General features: G+C 53.0%; 1 protein-coding gene across 7 annotated transcripts in view; it reads left to right on the top strand.

The window, feature by feature from the left end:
- Positions 1-17369, top strand: part of GTF2IRD1 (GTF2I repeat domain containing 1) — a 67341-nt gene that overhangs the window by 26386 nt on the left and 23586 nt on the right. For 5 of the 7 annotated variants that reach the window (XM_063341095.1, XM_063341102.1, XM_063341100.1 and 2 more), the window contains exons 4-11: positions 1711-1857; positions 5619-5802; positions 6876-7177; positions 7599-7688; positions 8777-8860; positions 9829-10012; positions 11190-11215; positions 13751-13871. In XM_063341095.1, the coding sequence (XP_063197165.1) occupies positions 1711-1857; positions 5619-5802; positions 6876-7177; positions 7599-7688; positions 8777-8860; positions 9829-10012; positions 11190-11215; positions 13751-13871 (1138 nt within the window). The other 2 variants (XM_063341097.1, XM_063341103.1) reach the window with 2 other exon arrangements.

Genomic DNA, 17369 nt, shown 5'->3' on the forward strand with positions numbered 1-17369 from the left:
GGATGGCAGCGGGGTGGCCAACAGGAGGGAGCTCCCTCTTGTGTGTTAAATGCCAGCTGTGGCTCCCTACAGCTCACAATATTGATGACCATCTGCAAATCTCACTTTTAGAAATATCTATCTATCTATCTATCTATCTATCTATCTATCTATCTATCTATCTATCTATCTATCTATCTCCTGACTGGTGGCATACCGCTGTGCTGGGGTAAGGGGCCTGTCGTTAGATCCTGATTTCCATCTCCTTTGGTTTCATTTACACCTTTGTCAAAATGAAGTGGTCGCGTCTGGTTGAAAGCACAAAATCTTGACGATGGGGTTCGGGTGAAGCAGCTGATGCTGGAGACAGGGTGAAACGTGATAACTCTGTCTTGAATTATAAATGGCTCAGGCTCAACTCCGCTCCATAAAGCTCTTACAACTGGCACGCAGTGGAAAGCGTCCCTGGAAGTGCCTCTGATTTATGGTCTAGCTGCCCCCTTAGAAAGGATCTGAAATAATCTAAAGCAGACATCTCTGGGAGATGTAAGAAGCCTCTTATCTCTCTGGGCGCGCAGACCTCGCTTGAACGCCCTCCTTTATCTGAACCTCTGGCTCAGCCGTTCCTGGCGCACGGGGGGAACTTGACAGTGATCAGGATTAATGTCAACGGAGGAGAGTTAGCGCCCAGCCGAGAGGGAGAGTCAGCCGAAGGAGGGTGTGGATGCGGATGCATTTCACCACCTTGGTAAAACACCCCAAAAAAGTTTTCCAGGGCCTGTTTCCCCACGCCATGGGAGGGGTGTGGAGCTTGCCAGGGGTTGCACGGTGTTGGATGGCTGTCCCCTTTCTTATGTCTAGTTCTGTGGGTACCCCAGGTGGCTCTCCCCTATCCCAGTGATGTCCCAGCCATGGGCTCTTTCCACAGGAGGGATCCTCGAGCTCTTCCTTGAGTGCCCAGGCAGCATCCAGGTCTGATCATCAGCAGCAGCCTGTCGAGGATGATGAAGGAATTAGTCCTTCGCCACTGAAAATCCCTTGCGAATCGCTTTGGATAGAACAGCAATAATGTACTTGTAGTGTTTAATTTTCTGTGCGTTTAGAGACGCAAGGAAGTCGCTGCTGAAGATATGCTTTATTTGAGGTTTAATGGGGGAAATTAGCAGGAAATAGCTGGTATTACTGAGCTACGTGATGCTGAAGGGTAAAAAAAGCCTCCAAGAAAGGCGGATTTTCTTTTCCTGAGAGATTGAAGGCTAAGCAGATTGAAACCAGAGAAAAGAAATGTGCTGCCCAATTAATCACAACAGTTTCAGTGCAGCTGAGTGGGTAAAACCAGGGAAGGGGGGGGCACACACGGGATGAGCATGTCCCTGGCTGGCGGGGACCAGCCCTGCTCCTGGCAGCACTGCTGTCACCACTGCCCATGCCGGCACCTTCCCTAGCACGCTGGGGGCTGCCGAGCGCCGCGGCCCCATCTGAGCTGGGGTCTGGGGTGGATGGGAGACCTGGGGCACCCAGCCAGAGGACTTTGCTGACACCATGGGGGCAGCAAGAGATCCGGCACCCTCATCTTGCGTGGGGTTTGGTGGGCAGTTTGTTCAGTCCTGGCTGAAGTTGGCATAACCATGCAGGTTTGATCGCTTTGCAGCCGCTCGAAAGCACGCACAGCATCGCCCGTGAACCTCTTCTCATCACAGCGTCTCCCGTTTTCTCCTCTCCCCCCTGCAGGAGTCCAGCAGAGGAAGGAGCAGGACGCAGAGGCGCAGAAGAAGGCAAAGGAGTGTGGGCGAAGCGTGCTCAGGGTCTCCCCGGACCAGGGATCAGACGTGTACCTCCTCAGGAAGATGGTAGAGGAAGTGTTTGATGTGCTTTATAGTAAGAACCTTCACGCTTCCATTTGGGGATTTGGATTGCCCCTGGGGCTCGCTGAGCTGCCCGGCGCCGACGCCGGATGCGGCTTTTGGCCCCAGTGTGGCTCCCCAGCGAGGGAGCGGGTGCCTGACAAGGGGCGGCATGGTGGGACCTGCTCCTGCATAGGGTTAGTGTTGCATTAAAATGGGATTCAGCCACTGCTTCTTCACTTGCCAGTACCCCAAACTGGGCAAAAAAAAAAAATCCACATGCTGGGGGGAGCATCCTCTGTCTCCTCGGCCAAAGGAAGCCTCTGCCCTGCCCTGAGTGTGATTTTCAAGCACACCTTTATCCCTGACGCTGCGTCTACAGCACCTCTTTCACAGGCACTGTGTCAGGGCTCTGCAGAGGGGCTCACCCCTTTCCCTGGCAAGTCTATTTAAAAAGAAAAAGGATGATTTTTCTAGCAGGCGGCCCCGCAGCCCCGGCTCCGAGAGACGAGCTGGTGCCGTTCCAGCACATGCATCATCCCCGGCAATAAAGCTTCTGCAATTAAAATGTAGATGACCATATGGCTGTTGATGTGTAACCCAGTGGGTTGCAGAGCTCCCTCCGGGCCCAATCTGCGGAGGCTCGAGCGGTGGCAGCACCTGCTTCTCACTTGGGAGGTCCCCGCTGGAGCCCCCGCAGAGCGGCTGGAGGTGGTGGCCGTGCTCCGGGCTCGTCCCCTGGCAGCACCTCCGGAGCTGTGCTGGCCCACGCAGGAAAAGGGAGGTTGGGTTGGGAGAAGGGGGTGGCGAGCCCCAGTGTTCCCCTGTGCTGCTCAGCAGGTTGCATTAGCCCAGCGTGATGCTTTGGGGGAGCTCAGGGCGTGTGGCTGGACCAGCTGCAGAACCGGGTGTTTTGCTTTCCTGGGTGCAGCTCCCCATCACCATTTGGGATTTGAGGGGTGCTACCAAGCCCTGACAGGGCCGTGCAGGTCTCCCTGAGCCTGAAGTGCAAGCGTTGCCCCTGTTTATGCACTGGGTTTGGGAACAGACTCTCCCACCGCAGCAGGAGGGGGATAATGGGGTGCTCCCATCAACCGCCTTGGACTCGCGTGCAGGGTTTCTGCTGCTGGCTGTCGTTCAGCCCTCTCCTCACCAGCGCCTGCTGTGGGCTTCACAGACAGAAAGGGGAGATGGCAGCCCTTCCCCTGGGGATGAACAGTCGCTGAGGTTTTCTGAAACCACTTAGAGGACCTGGAGGCGATATTCCCATTAACGGGGTAATCAGATCCTCTCGCTGCCTTCCAAAGGTTGGGCCCAAGTGGGAAGGAAGGGGGAAACTGCAGAGCTAAAGAATGGAGTGGTGAGGCTGTTTCGGTGCTGGTTGGATCTACTCTGAGCTGCAGGTCTTGTCCTGCTGCCGGGAGAGCGCCAGGCTTTACAGGCCTCTTAGGAATATGGGAATTATTCATATATGACATACCATAAATGTATAATTGGTAAAAATGCTTGACTAGGGCGCATCTGCATGGGGTGTACGGACTAGGCAGCCCATCCGTCAGGATGAGTTTGTGATGCTCTTTACCTTGTTGAGGCGCACAGACGTGTGTGGGGACAAGCTGGCCGGGTCCCCACCCCAGGGTGGCTGGCATTACCATGGTAGGAGGAGGCTGGGCATACCCCAGACGGTTGTTTTGGCGTGGCTCTGGGTGTAATTCTGGCATTGGGTGTAATTCTGCCTTTGCTACTGATTCAGTAGGATCAACTGTTTCCATCCTTGAGCCGCTGGCTGGGGAAACCCACCAGGCGGATGCTCCCTTCCCGGCATGTCCACTGGGAAGATCCTCTCCTGGTTGAGTGGGGAGAAATACTGCAGGAGATAGTAGGTGCCCCAGGGTGATTCTGTTCCCAAGGCCAAGAGGACTGTCAGAAATTAACAGTTATCTTTCTTAAGGGCTTTTTTTCTTTCTTATCCTTTCAGTGGCCTCCCATCAACAGGGATTGGAAACAAAAAATCTTAGAGAATTCTCAGTCAAAAAGATCGCGTATTCCCTCCAGAGCTGGGTAATCTCCGCACCAACGGGATGACTGATTACCGCCGGTTTCTATTAAACAGGCATTAATGATGATTATTGTCTCACTTTAGCTAAACCATGAGCCTCTGCACGGCAGCGTGAGGCTTGGTGAAGGTCACTTTGACAGTAACGCATTCCCCATAAATATATGTTCGGGGAGTTGTTGAGCATTGGGTTGATAAGGAGCCGCCGTGGGCATCAGGAGCTTCTCCCCATCATGAAGAGAGGTGATGGAGGGAAGTGGAAAGCCACTAGGGCCAGTACATCGGGGCAGAGGAACTGTCAGTACCCTCTGGGCTTGTACTTGTAGTGTTGTGGTGCAAAGGTTTGGTTTGAAACTTCTGTTACTGGCTTAATTAAAACATTATCCATCCTGCCTATAAGGAACCTTGATGGCTCGTGCAAGTTGCATGTCGTTAGTCGTCATGCATTGCTTCAAAGAACGTGTTGAAGAAATCACATTTAATAAGGTCTTGCTGACAGTGCCACAAGACTTCCAGGGTTTCTGTAAGATCTTTTGGTGTTTTGTTTTTTTTTAAGAAGAGAGAAAAAAGAAAATATTTTAAAGAAAAGCAACCATATAAAATCCCACAGCAATTTAAAAGTTCCATAATCTCCTCTGCCTGCCCCTCAACCTGGAGACGAAGGCGCAGACACCTTGCCATGTGGCCAGATGTTCTGCATCTGGACATTGCTTTGCCAGACAGGTCGCATTCCTGCACGGCTGTTTCTTCTGCTTCGTGCTTTCGGCACCAGGTTTATTGGTCGCAGTGACTTGGGTTGGTTTCCAAAGTAATTTTTCCACAGAGAGCAGCTCAAGGGTTTGGTCATTCCTTGAAACCCTTCAGAAGGGGCTGATTTTCCGATGGTGTCTTGCCTGGAGAGCACCGTAAGCATCCCTGGTTTGGGTACATGGGCTTTTTAGCCAGTTTAGAAAAATCTCTGTATAACAGCGATGCTCACTGGTTGTCTTCTGCTGCCAGGGAAGGGAAAGCAGTTTGCTCCTGACTCCCTGGGGGGTGTTGTGGTTTGGTGTCAGAGGTACAACGGAGCCAGCCCTGTGTGATGGGGACACAGGGGGACTCTGTGCCCATCGTCCAGGGGAGCGGGTGAGATTTCTGGGCTGCTGGAGGCGATCATGCAGTCAAGCGTATCGATGGTCGTGCTGCCTGCGAATAGTGGGATGGAGGAAGACTGTTGGGTTTGTTTTTTTTCTTGTCTCGCAAAGTGCATTCAGGCTGCTTGACAGCACCGACAATCAAAGTACTTTCCATTCTTCCAGAAGGTAAAATAAGAAAACCGGCTGAAAACAAGGTTCCCAGAATATCTCAGTAAACATGAGATACAAATCAGCGCGAGCCCTTCAGCCTCCTTTGTCAGCTCTCGGCTCCCTCCCGGCTTGCCGGCAGCCACATCCCTCGCTGGCAGGCATCCGGGCGCTCCCGGGGGGTGGGCTTGTGCCAAGTGACCCCAACCAAGGATTTTACTGTGCATCCCGAAAGATGAGACATCTGCTTATTGGCTTTTGTGAGCTTTTTATTAATTAGCGCTTTTAGAATGGGCTTGGAGGGTCTTGCATGCTAAGTACAGAGCTAGGAAGCGTTTCTCTTCTCATTACGTTTCCGTTGGGATTTCCTGCTCTTGCATTTACTCCTTCAGCCTGGCTCGGCCGCGGCCGGGAGCACGGAATGTCCATTGGTGGGTAACTCTGTCCCCTCCCCAGGTGAAGCGGTGGGGAAGAGCAGCGTGGTCCCTTTGCCGTACGAGAGGTTCCTGAAAGAGCCGGGCTCGCTGGCGGTGGCCGGCTTGCCCGAGGGGATCAGCTTTAAGAAACCCATGGAGTACGACGTGAAGTCCCTGATGGCCATCTTAGAGCACAGCCACAGCATCCGCTTCAGGCTAAAAAGGTAATTTTGGAGATCTCTGAAGGGGAAGGAGGGCAGCGAGCCCTCGGGGTGGCGGCTTTTATAAACACCTGTGGATGGCAGAGATTTCGTGCGGAGCAGGCAGGAGGGTCCCTCCCATGTCCTGGCTTCTCCCCCAGACCGAGAAACCTGGGTCCAGCCATGCCAAACTCAGCCTTGCATGGAGGTTCATCTGTGTCAGGTGGCTCGAGACTGTTTCTGACTCGTTCCTTTAATAAGCGTGTGTAAACGTGCACATTAACCGCAACACTTTACATGTCTCTGCCAAAATTTCCGCTGCGGTAAGCTAAGTGCTTTTCTGTCTCCAGAGGGGTTTCCAGTGTAAATGCTGCAAGCTTCTTCCCAGGCTGAAGTGGGGTTTTTAACGCCAGATGAGGAGGGAGGCGGGGGGCCGCAGCGGGGCAAACTCTCCGTTTTGGCCACGTTTTCACAAGGACCTTGGCAGTTTTGGGTGTGTTTCCTCTGTATTTGCCTGGCTGGCAGCACCTCGGATCCATTCAGAGAAATGCTGAGCACTACCAAATACCTCCTCTGAAGGCTCGGCACTTCTGGAAAATCAGGCTGAGACAGCTAAAAGTAGGACACGCAGAATTCGAGCTGTCTGTGAGCTCGTGGCCGCCTGTCTCATGTCAAGCACGTGGGCTTCCTCGGACTGAAGCTCATCCCTGGGCTGACTGAGGTCCCTGTTGAATGTGCCATGGCTCCTGGGGGCTGGGACAGGCAATGGAGCCAAGTGATTATGGTCACACAAATTGTTTTACTCCTTAAACACACTGGGCTGTGGAGCTAAACGGCTTTGCCCTAGCTAATATTAATGCTTTGAACTGCCGTAAGACCAACCTGCTCCACTTAAAGAAGACAAAAACAGTGCAGGTGCCTGAAGAAGCTGGAGGAGGTTGAGTGATGGCTGTAATTTCTGAAACAAAGAGCCCGGCAGCCGGCGTGCAGCCTGTCCCACCCTCCCGGGCATGGCTCTCCTTCCCCCTCCACATTCTTGCTTGACGGACCCAAAGGAACCTGTTTATTTCCTCCTCTTCTCTCTTCCTCGCCCTCAGGCCGGCGGACGAGCCCAGCCGAGAGCCGAACCCCAGCGTCGAGCTGACTTGTACCTCCCTCCCCTCCAAGGGCGGCCGGGACTCTGGTGCCAACGGCCCCATGGCCAAACCTGCCGGCCCGGACACCCCCTCCACCGTCACCGTCACCAACTTCTTATACGGCGTCTCGCTGCCCACCCAGATCGCTGTCGACCTAAAGCAAGAGGCGTCCTCTGGGCCGAACGCGGCTGGCGAGGCGCTGATGCCCAGGCCGGCGGGAGAGCTGAAGGTGCCTTCCTCACAGGAGTACAGCGACTGCTGTGGTAATAGCCTGGAGTTTGCTCTCAGACGAGGGCCTGCTGCGCAGCCCGCCCCCCCGGCACTGACCGGGGACAGGCCACGGTGTTTTGGTGGTCCTTGGATCAAAATCGGTGCAAAGCTTGGCCCATGTGGAGATGAGCGGACCCCCCCGCCGCCATGTTGTGGCCACTGCGGCCCTTCCCCGGGTGCCTCTGAGGTGCCGATGGGGTGCACCTCCATTTTTGCCGTGAAACATTGGGTGCTGCACCATGAGGCTGGAGTAGGGAACGATGGGGACTTGGTCTGGCCAGGACCCCACCAGGTTGCATGGAGGAGAGCCAGTGGGGTCGGGTTGGCATCACCAGCGGGGGAACAGCACCCGGGGGCTTGTTCAGGTGCCCAGAGCATCGGTCAGGCTCTCATCAGCCCTTTCTTCTTGTCCAGGACAGAAATCGTCAGTCTCCGGAGGTCCCCTCATCCAGAATGTGCACTCGTCCAAGCGCATCCTCTTCTCCATCGTCCATGACAAGACAGGTCTGTGTCTCACTCTGATGCTGGAGGTGGCCGGCAGCCACCTCTTAAAGAAAGGTTTCCCAACGGTCTCCCAGCCATCATAGAATCCTAGAATGGTTTAGGTTGGAAGGGGCCTTAAAGCTCATCTCATTCCACCCCCTGCCCTGGGCAGGGACACCTCCCACCAGCCCAGGTTGCTCCAAGCCGCGTCCAACCTGGCCTTGAACCCCTCCAGGGATGGGGCAGCCACAGCTTCTCTGGGCAACCTGTTCCATCACCGTGCTCTGCAGGGACCCAGCAGTGCTGGACATGCTGCAGCGGGGTATTTTTTTCCCCTTTACTTGCTGCAACATCTCAACATCGTCGCCGAGACCTTCATCCCTGCTTGGGTCCATACCTGCCATTTCCATGACACCCGGTCCTCAAGTGCTGCCAGCCGGCTGCAGAATCCTGTCCCGGCTTCACGCACAGGGAACTGAGGCATGGCTTTGGGTGAGGCCGTTTGCCCGAGCTGCAAACAGCAAATACCCGCCAAATGTTTGGCGTTATTTCAAAATAACTGAAACCCACTAAAACCCGGCGTGATTCTGCAGCGGTGCCCGAGGGGATCAGCAATGGGGAGGAGACTTTGCCATTTCCCCACGTCCCACCCCGCCCAAGGGAAATGCAACCTAAAAATGCTGACGTGTTTCCATCAAAACCCTCGCCTGCCTGCGTTAAAAAAAAAAGAAAAAAACATGGGTGGGAAAGCTGGAAAAGAGTAGGAGATGGAAAAAGCTCCTCTGTGAAATGGCTGAGCCTTTCAAAGGTTCGTTTCAGGTTGAGTTTGCTCTGTCCCGGAGGGTCTTTCATTTCAGGGTTGAGAAGTTTTATGGGGTCATTTCTTAGGAATCTGCTTTGCACATGCAGAGGAGGTTGCTTGGGGCTGGGGCTGGGGAAGCCCAGACCTTATCTGCCAGCCTGGCAGAATCCGCTCAGGAAGAGGGAAATCATTATTTTTAAAGAAGCAAAGTCTTGTTCCTGCTTCCCAGCGCTTCGCGCGAGAAAAGTGCATCTGCTGTGGATGAACCATATGGAAGTTCCTTATTTCTTATATTTTGTTTTGATAGATAAGTGGGACAGTTTTATAAAAGAAACTGAAGATATCAACACCCTTAGGGAGTGCGTGCAAATTCTGTTTAACAGCAGATATGGTGAGTAGGAGTTAATATCCCATTATGCATCTGCAGCGCTTGTGGTTTGCATATCATTATATAGCAATCATTTTTGTTCCCTAACACAGCAGCAGAAGCCATATGCTAAAGCTCCCTTCTCTTCCGAACACATTTAGCCCAGCAGCTCCCAGTCTCCGGGTGTCTTCTGAAGGTTATGTCAATATTTCCATTTGGAGCCCCCCCGCGCCGTTGAGGGATTTATAACTGGGCTGTAAAACGGCCCTGGTCTGAAGCATGGCACGCCGGGTCAGAGCACCCGGGTGCTGCCGGCGCTTGCAGGCGAGGGGGAGCAATGGCATGCAGCTGTTTTAAATTAACATGGCAGGGGGAAAAAAGAAAATTGTCCTTATTGCAGCTGCTTTTTTCCACCTGCATGACTTAGGGGTGTCGTTGGCGCTTTCCTTGCCACGGACAGCGTTTGTGGGTTAGTTCCTGGGCATTTGGGCCCCCGTGAGCTCAGGAATGGGCTGATGGGCTGGTTGTTGTCTCCTGTTCCATCCTCATCAGGCGGTGTAATTCCTGAGTTATAGGTGGGCTATAAATATGTGCTACATAACTTTTGAGTTATATATGGGCTATAGATGATCTCTGTAACTTATAAACCGTATATGTGCTGTGCAACTTGTGAATTATATAGCTCAGTGACCTGCTGTGGTCATGGCAAGGTTGGGGACAGCATGTGGGCCAGCTCGCCCCTGGTTTGAGCAACGCCGGGTGCGTTTGGGGGTTTTGGAGGACACCGTTACCTGTGTTTGCTGCTGCATTGTCTCCCTGTTGTCTCATCTCCCATGGGCAAGCTGCTCCTGGGGCTCATCCTCTGCGACAAGCAAAGGAGAAAAGGGCAGGAGGCACTCGCTCTGCTTGAGTTCAAGCCTTTACACCTTCATTTTGTCATCTGTGAAAGGAAAAGTGCGTGTTTAAGTGAAAACCATGTGTTCACCTTTCAGCCGAAGCCTTGGGGTTAGACCACATGGTCCCCGTCCCGTACCGGAAGATTGCCTGCGACCCCGAGGCGGTGGAAATCATCGGCATCCCGGACAAAATTCCCTTCAAAAGACCTTGCACCTATGGTGTCCCCAAACTCAAGCGGATACTGGAGGAGAGGCACAACATCCATTTTGTCATCAAAAGGTGGGTGGCGAGGAAGGCAAGGCAGAGTGCGTGGCCTTGAGTGCTGCATTCCCTCCGTGATCACGGGGTTTGTTTTTACACCCAAAATTCACTTTACCCTTCCCCAAAACCTCTTGTTTTCCATCACACTCTCCCTTTTTGCGAGGATGTGGCAGGGCTGGCTGTACCACAGTCACCCCCGAGCCCCACCACCTTGGTGTAAGCCCATGCAAGCATTGCTGGTGCCACCCTCAACATTTTGGGTGGTATCGGGACCCTCCAATCGCAGCACGACTCTCTCCAATGGCATGTGGTGGATGGGAGCGGGGCCTCTGGGTGGGAGGAGGAACATCCATATTCATGCCACATGGGGATTCCCCTCCACCTTGTTTTGCGGTGATCACTTATTGCCATCCTATGTATACGATGATGAGGATGTATCGCCTGGGGACGGGGTGTTGTGTCTTGGTGTCTTCGTTTACGCTGGAGTAGGAGTGGATGTTTTCCTGGTTATCTCTGCGCCATGCAACCCCCCTTTGCTTCTCCATCAGGAAAATCTGCTTTGTAATTTATTTATTCGGTCCCTGCCTCTGCAGCACTTTTGATGTTCCCCTGCTAGAGGTGTGAAACTACGGTGCAGAAAAACCCTGGCTAAGGCTCCCAAGGGGGCTAAAATCACTGACATCAACAGGACTTGGGCATCCTAAAAGGAATTGGCTTTCCAGATGTCGACCAGTGGAGGAGCAGCTTTGTCCCGCACTGCTTGGGCTGTGCCGGGCTGGATCAGGCCCCAGGACGTGCTCCCATGGGCAAAGTTGTGGGTGGCACCAAAATATGATATTCAGGAGACAGGTGACATCTGGTTGATGGGTCAACGTTGTGAAGGTCCAGCAACAGTCCCATTGTCTCTTTTGGTAAAGCCAGGCTGTAGCAGCCTCAGTTAATAAGTTAATTAAATGAAGAGAATGACTTATAAGCTGATTTAAAGGTGCTTTAGTTAAAAAGCATGTGCTGTAAGATTGCTTGGTTGCACAACAGGCTAAAAGGCTTTTTTTTCTTAGCTGAAAAATTCATTCCTTTTTTCAGGAATGAATAAAATTACTATTTTGACTTGGTTTAATGCTCTTCATTAATAAAACCTAAAATTCAGCCATTAGAAGCACCTAATTCTAATCCTTTTTTTTTCCTTTCCTCCTAGGATGTTCGACGAGAGAATTTTTACAGGTACGTTCTCCACGGCCTTTGATTTATTGCCCACAAAATTGAAAGATTATCCAGAGAAGCAGAGTTGAAATCATGTCACCTGTAAGCAGCAAAAGTGCAGGACACATGCAGTTATGCTCAGTGAGGAGAAGTCTTGTCTGTGCCCTACACCCAGGCGTGCGGAGATTGCCTTGGCCTGGGATCCGTGCGAGCATTGTGTGCCCCTTAAATAGTGTTTGGAAGGTTTTAAGCGAGAAATCCCTGGTGCGTGAGGCTGGGCTGGCTCTCTGCGCCGGGCTGAGCTGCAGCTACAGGCAGCGCACAGCATGTTTCTGTGCTTTCAGGAGGAAGAAAAATCACTGCTGGGTTCCTCACTGGTAAATTATTCTCTTTTTTTTTTTTTTTTGGCTGGAAAGTGCTAGCATCATCCAGCCGCTGACTGTTTTTAAAAGAAAAACAGCAAAAATTCTTTTTTTTTCGGTGACAAACCCCTGGGGAGGGGGTTTCTTCAGCTTTCTTTGCCTCGTGCTTTTACTCTTTTTGGTTTGAGCTGGAGAAGCCAAGCTAAGTGCTTCTTGGCAAATAAAATGAGACGGGTACTGGTGCTGTCTGACCCGACCCTCACTCCAGCAGCTGCCCCCGGCCCAACGCCCCGATACCCGCCTGAACTATGGCACTGCCACCCGAATTTATCACCACCTGGGCTTGGCTTGCAAGTAAAGACGTGTTTTGGGGTTGTTGTTTTGTTGTTTGTTTTTTTTTCCCCAAGCTGCCAACCCCCCACGCTGGCGGCTTTCCCGGCAGGGCAGACGCCACCTTCTCCTCTGACATCTCACTGGCTAAATTAACCCCTGTGGCCCCAGTCCCAAGGGTGCTCCCTGGGGACGATGACACCGAAGCCACCCAAAGGGGCCCTCCAGCAGAGCCTGGAGGGGGTCCCACCTCGTTGCGGGGGGTTCTCTGTCTCCAGTCCCATTAATGACTTTTTGTTCTCAAGAAAAGGGTTTTTTAAGCTCTAGCGCACCCCGAAGGGATGGAGCACTGAACTGTGTCTTAGGATGCTTGGATTTTCCTTGCGAATCCAACAGGATTGCGTGGTATCTGGGGGGAGACGTCACATGTGTCTGTACATCAGCTGCTGATGGAAAGAACCGTGCTACGAGCTGGGGGGTTGCGTGGCAGCGTGGTGCAGGTGGAAATTAGGAGACGAGGAAGCAAACCCAGCAGGTCTGGGGGGGTGGCAGTTCCCCCTCCCCTGCCTGGTCCCTGCAGGGCTCCCAGAAGCAAAACACATTAAACCTGGCTTTTTGTGATTCGTGTCAGCACATCTGACTGTGCAGAAAAAAAAAAGCATCTGCTGAGTCAGGAGGTGCCATTTTTGCAAAGACACTATTTTCCGAGCGGAGCTGTATTTTAAATTGCCGACTGCAAAGTATCCCAAAGCTTCCCTGTACAGTTTTGCTCACCCTTTAATTAAAATACCCACCACTGCTAGGAAACCTATTTTTGCTACTCCCCTGGGTAGCAGCTTCAGGCAGGCTTCACTGCTGCAAGAACAAGATTTGGTCCATAGAAAGCACAAATTAAAAGGAGCCTTTTGGACTGTCGGTAGATAAATAGTGTCTTTAAGGCTCTATATTGCTGCTGGTCCCATTGCCAGAGCCCTGCCCTTCCTTGCAGACTGGAGCCGAAAGGAAAAAAGCTTTGTGTTCCCACGGATGGGATGTGTTTTGGAAGGGTGGGGATATCACGATGGCACTTTGAGACCAGCGAAGGGCCTTTGGCAGCAGCTACTTAACAAGACACCTACGTGTTTCTGCAGCCTCGCGGCGTAATTTCATTCACTCCTTCCCCCAGCACTAATCCTTCAGCTCTTTGCTCACCTTCCCTGCTCGATTTTCATTTCCTACCCTGCCTTCAGATCACTCTTTTCATCTCCAAGGTCATTGGTGAGGCTTCATTTCAGCTCCTTTCAGGTTGCTGAGGAACGGGGAAGGGAAAGAGGGGGTTTTTCATGGTGACAGGATGCTTTTGTCCCTCTCCATGTAGCTGCAGCAGAGATTTCTCCCGCTGCATGTGGGGCTTGGAGCTGCAGGACAGAGCTGCTTGTATCCCTGCTGCTGTGAGCGTTGCTGAGCTCCTGTCCAGCTCCTGTCCCCTCCCTTGGGACAGGGCTTTCCCCACTTTGGGGCTTGCTCCTACAGCACTGGTCCATGGCCCTGGCCCTGCCTGGGTTTCCCAACGCCAGTCCCCACCTCTCAGCAGCCAGCCCTTTCCAGAGACGCTCCATCCCTGGCACGGCTTTCCCAGCACACTCTTAGTTATACAGAGGTTTAAGCAAGCATCTTGCTATTATTTTAATGTGTAAACCTAATTAAATCTGCACCCTTCTCTTTGCAAGAAGGTGACTCTTGAAAACCCGTCCCCTACCCTGACCTCAGCTCTGGGACTAGGAGGGGAACAAGTGGAGGTGGAAGAGCCGCATCGTGGGCATTTCTGGTTGCTAATTCTGGTTTTGCTCTTCTTTCCAAAATTGCCCTGCGCACCCGGCACCAGGAAGCAAATTTACCAAAGATCCAACCAAGCTGGAGCCCTCCAGCCCCCCCGGGGAGATCTCCCCCGAGCCGCACCGCGGGGCCGCGCTGGACCTGGCGGGGACCTCTCAGGCCAACAGCAGGTAAGTGGCACTCCTGTCCCTCGGCCACCACCAAGTGACGTCCCTCGGAGAGTTATGTTGGGAGCATTAATGTGCACAGTGGGTTATTGCTGCGTGGGAAGGATGGGTGCGGGAGGATGCGATGGGTGCAATTCGGTAAACTGCAGCGCTGGGGAGATGTTGTAGGTAACGTGGTGGGAAGGCGAGCGGCTGTAAGGGCATTTGTTTCCTGCCTCCCTAAAAACCCACTGCGATGGTACAGCTGGTCGGCACAGGAGGAGGCCGAGTACCCCTGTCCTTTTGTGAGCCAAAATAACAAAGTTTGGAATCATTGATTTTGTACAAAACTGATGAAATCGAGGCTGTGCCTGGGCAGGCTGGGATTATCTGCAGGAACAATCTCCGGTGTTAAAGCATGGCCTAAGGATTCACCCTCAGTCAGCAGCGTAACACAACATCCTGCTAATTAAGCGTTACTTGTTTATAAAGCTCACAGGGAGACTAATAGTGTATTAACAGATGTTTTAATAAAGGTGGGATTATAGAGTTCAGCAGGGCAGGAGGCTTTTTATGAGACTACCTGTTTCTCGTACAAGTGTGCCATGAGCTAGACCGGTCCGTAACATGCTGGCAGTGCCTGTGGAGCATATAGCACTGCTTTCCAACCCAGGCTGGGAAATCCAAAAGGTATTTTTCTCCATGTAGCCCCGGTTTCCTCCATATTTAGCCCCAACATTTACCTTTAACATCACTTTACATAAGTGGGGCAGCAGTTTATAGCAGTTTAACTGGTGCTCGCGGGCAAGGCTGTGCCGCAGGGAAAGGAGCCCTTTCCCAGCCTTGCCCTGCCCAGACAGCTCGGTCACGGGTGAGTTTACAAGCACTAAACTGAGCTTTGCTGGGCTGTCCATCCGCACACCCATGCTGGAGGCCACTGGCTGCAGGGAGGCTCAGGAGCAGGGCTGTAGGCGCAAGTGCTCCTCAGCCTCTCCGGCACAAAGTCTCGCCACCCAGTGCTGACACTTCCACCAGCCAGGGCTGTGGACCATGCTATGGGGTCGGTAACTTCTGCAGGCTGGGATGGGGAGATGGGGCAACTTGCCCTGTCTCCTCCATGGTGTGTGTGGGGTTCCCTTCCCTCCTTGGCTCTTCATTGATGTGAACCCATAACAGGTTGGAGTCTCCTTCTGGGTCTCCCCAGTGCTGTGTCAGATTCGTCCACTTGGATAGAGCTGCCATGTGCCCCTAAAGCTGTGCTCGCCCTGGGTGGGTGAACCTGCCACATCGGCAGCGTTAGAGCAAGCAGCAAGCGAGCCGGTGGCACGGTGAGCACTGAAATCTTGCAGCTTCAGAGGGCAGAGACCTCTTGAGTGGCCCAGTCCACAGGGCTGGCATTTGTCCCCCAGCCCTCTTGGTATCTCCAGCTTCAAAGGACGGTTTGGGGGGGGTTGGGATGGCTCTTGCCACCCCGCTGCTGCGGGACACCACTATGTCCCTTCCCAAGCTTCATTTTGCTGAATGGAACAAGCCAAATTCTTTCATCCTCCCCTCCGCCAGGGATGGGGTGCCGGGAGCACCCATGGATGCCACTCGTGCCCTATGCTATGCCACGGTGACATTGCCTGCTCTCTGCAGAGGCTGGCCACGCTTCCTTGTACCATTGGCTGTGAGTGCAAGACTAGCTGTGCCGCGCTGGGGCTCTGATGCAAGGCAGAGTCAACCATGGGCATGGGAAGGGGTTAAGCTGCGCGACTGGTTGGGTGGGCTGGCGCGGACCAGCTCTCTGTGGGTGACGTTGGTTTTCTCTTTGCCTTGATATTGTACGTGGGTTGAAATGGTCGGTGCTCAGCGTGCAGGTGTCACCCCCAAAGGACAGCAACCCCAAACGCTGTGCTGGTGAAGCAGGGCCGTGGCAGCACGGAGGGAGGCTGGCGGAGGCTGCCTTTGGGCGTCCGTGCCGGAGTGGGGCTGGCTGAGTCACTGCGGCACCTTTCAGCAGCAGCGAGCTCAGTGCGCCGGGTGAGTCAGCGCTTTCCAGCCATTTAAAACGGGTTGGAGGCATCACACCCCACGAGGGCCTGTTTCTCTTTCCAATGATGAAGGGACTCCGGATGAGAGCCTCGGCTGGAGACATCTGCGGTGGGAACTCGGCTGGGCTGGGTCCCAGACTGAGGAGTTTCACTGGCGTTATGGGGAATTAAACTTGAACCTCCAGGATTCCCAGCTAGGGCTTAGCTACAAAACCGTTTCTCAGCCAGTTCTCCATTGCTCTGTGCACCTTGCTGAATCGCTCTGTGTCTGGAGGCATTTAGACTTGGGGAGCGTCAGAGCATCCGTTGCATGCTGGATGCCAGGGGAAACAGTGATGCTTCAAATACCGCTGGCCTCAGCATGCTGTGGGGCTGAAACCTGGCCTGAGGCTTCTCGTTTTCCCGTTCATTTGTTAACATTTGCAATTAGGACACTTTTAATTTTTGCCGCAGAAGATCTCACTGTGCAGTTAAATTGGCGTGACAGAAATAAGGAGGTGGAAGGACAGGATATTAGGGATGCCAAGCTGGTTTCTGCAAGGCAATAGGTAGATAATCAGCCGACTCGTGTCTGTGGGAGCGTGCGGATGGGGTGGGAGCTGACGTTTGTCACTGCAGAGCTCTGAGGGCAGCTCATGGTCCCCATACTGTCCTCATTGATGCTGTGCCATCCCTGTCTCACCTACGACGCTCCAGCTGTGGGCCAGGTAGGGGTTGCACAGTGCAGTAAAACTGCTTCAGAAGACCCTATGGGGAAAAAATAGGTGTTTTAGGGGTGGTTTGTACCCAGCCAGATTCAGATCACCCTCCCCATGGTGGTGCTGTGATGCGGGCTGGGCCAGGCCGACCGCTTTCCACTGGTGTGGATGTGGCACAACCCGAAGATTATCCTGGGGTCCCTTTCGAATTTATCCTAACTTTGTGTACTCTGTGTGTGTATATCTATATCTATATTTATATGCCTTGTTCCTAATTTATGCTGTGTGCATGCATATCGAATCGGGCCATGGACCCCAAGGTTCATGCGCACCTCTGGTTACCAAGGGAGTCACGAGCTGCAGTGGTGGTGCACCGCTTGCTTTGCCTGCCGCAGGGCTAAACTTAAATCTCCCTAAATCACCCAACGCATTGATAACACCTATCTGCAGGAGAAAATACGCGGATATTCAAATCCTGCTTTGTTCTTCCAGCAAATGAGGAACCTCTGTTCCCTGGTAGGAGCAGAGCATTTCCATAGCAGAGGTCCACCCGGTCAGAGTCCAGCCCCAGGAAAAGGGCAGTGCCAGATACTCCAAGGGGAAGGGCCAGACACCGCGGAGGGTAACGCACTCCCTGGGGAAGGCCTCCTCCCAAATTTCCCTAGGGAAAGGTTGAATTTGACCTGAAGTAGGAGAGTTTAAAACCCTTGCCAAAGCTCCTAGGTAATCTATACAGTACTCTCTAGACCAGAGATCCTTTTTACCCATACCACATTTAGGAAGAACATTTC

Source organism: Chroicocephalus ridibundus, chromosome 7, assembly GCF_963924245.1.
Source record: "Chroicocephalus ridibundus chromosome 7, bChrRid1.1, whole genome shotgun sequence".
Classification (NCBI taxonomy): Eukaryota; Metazoa; Chordata; class Aves; order Charadriiformes; family Laridae; genus Chroicocephalus; species Chroicocephalus ridibundus.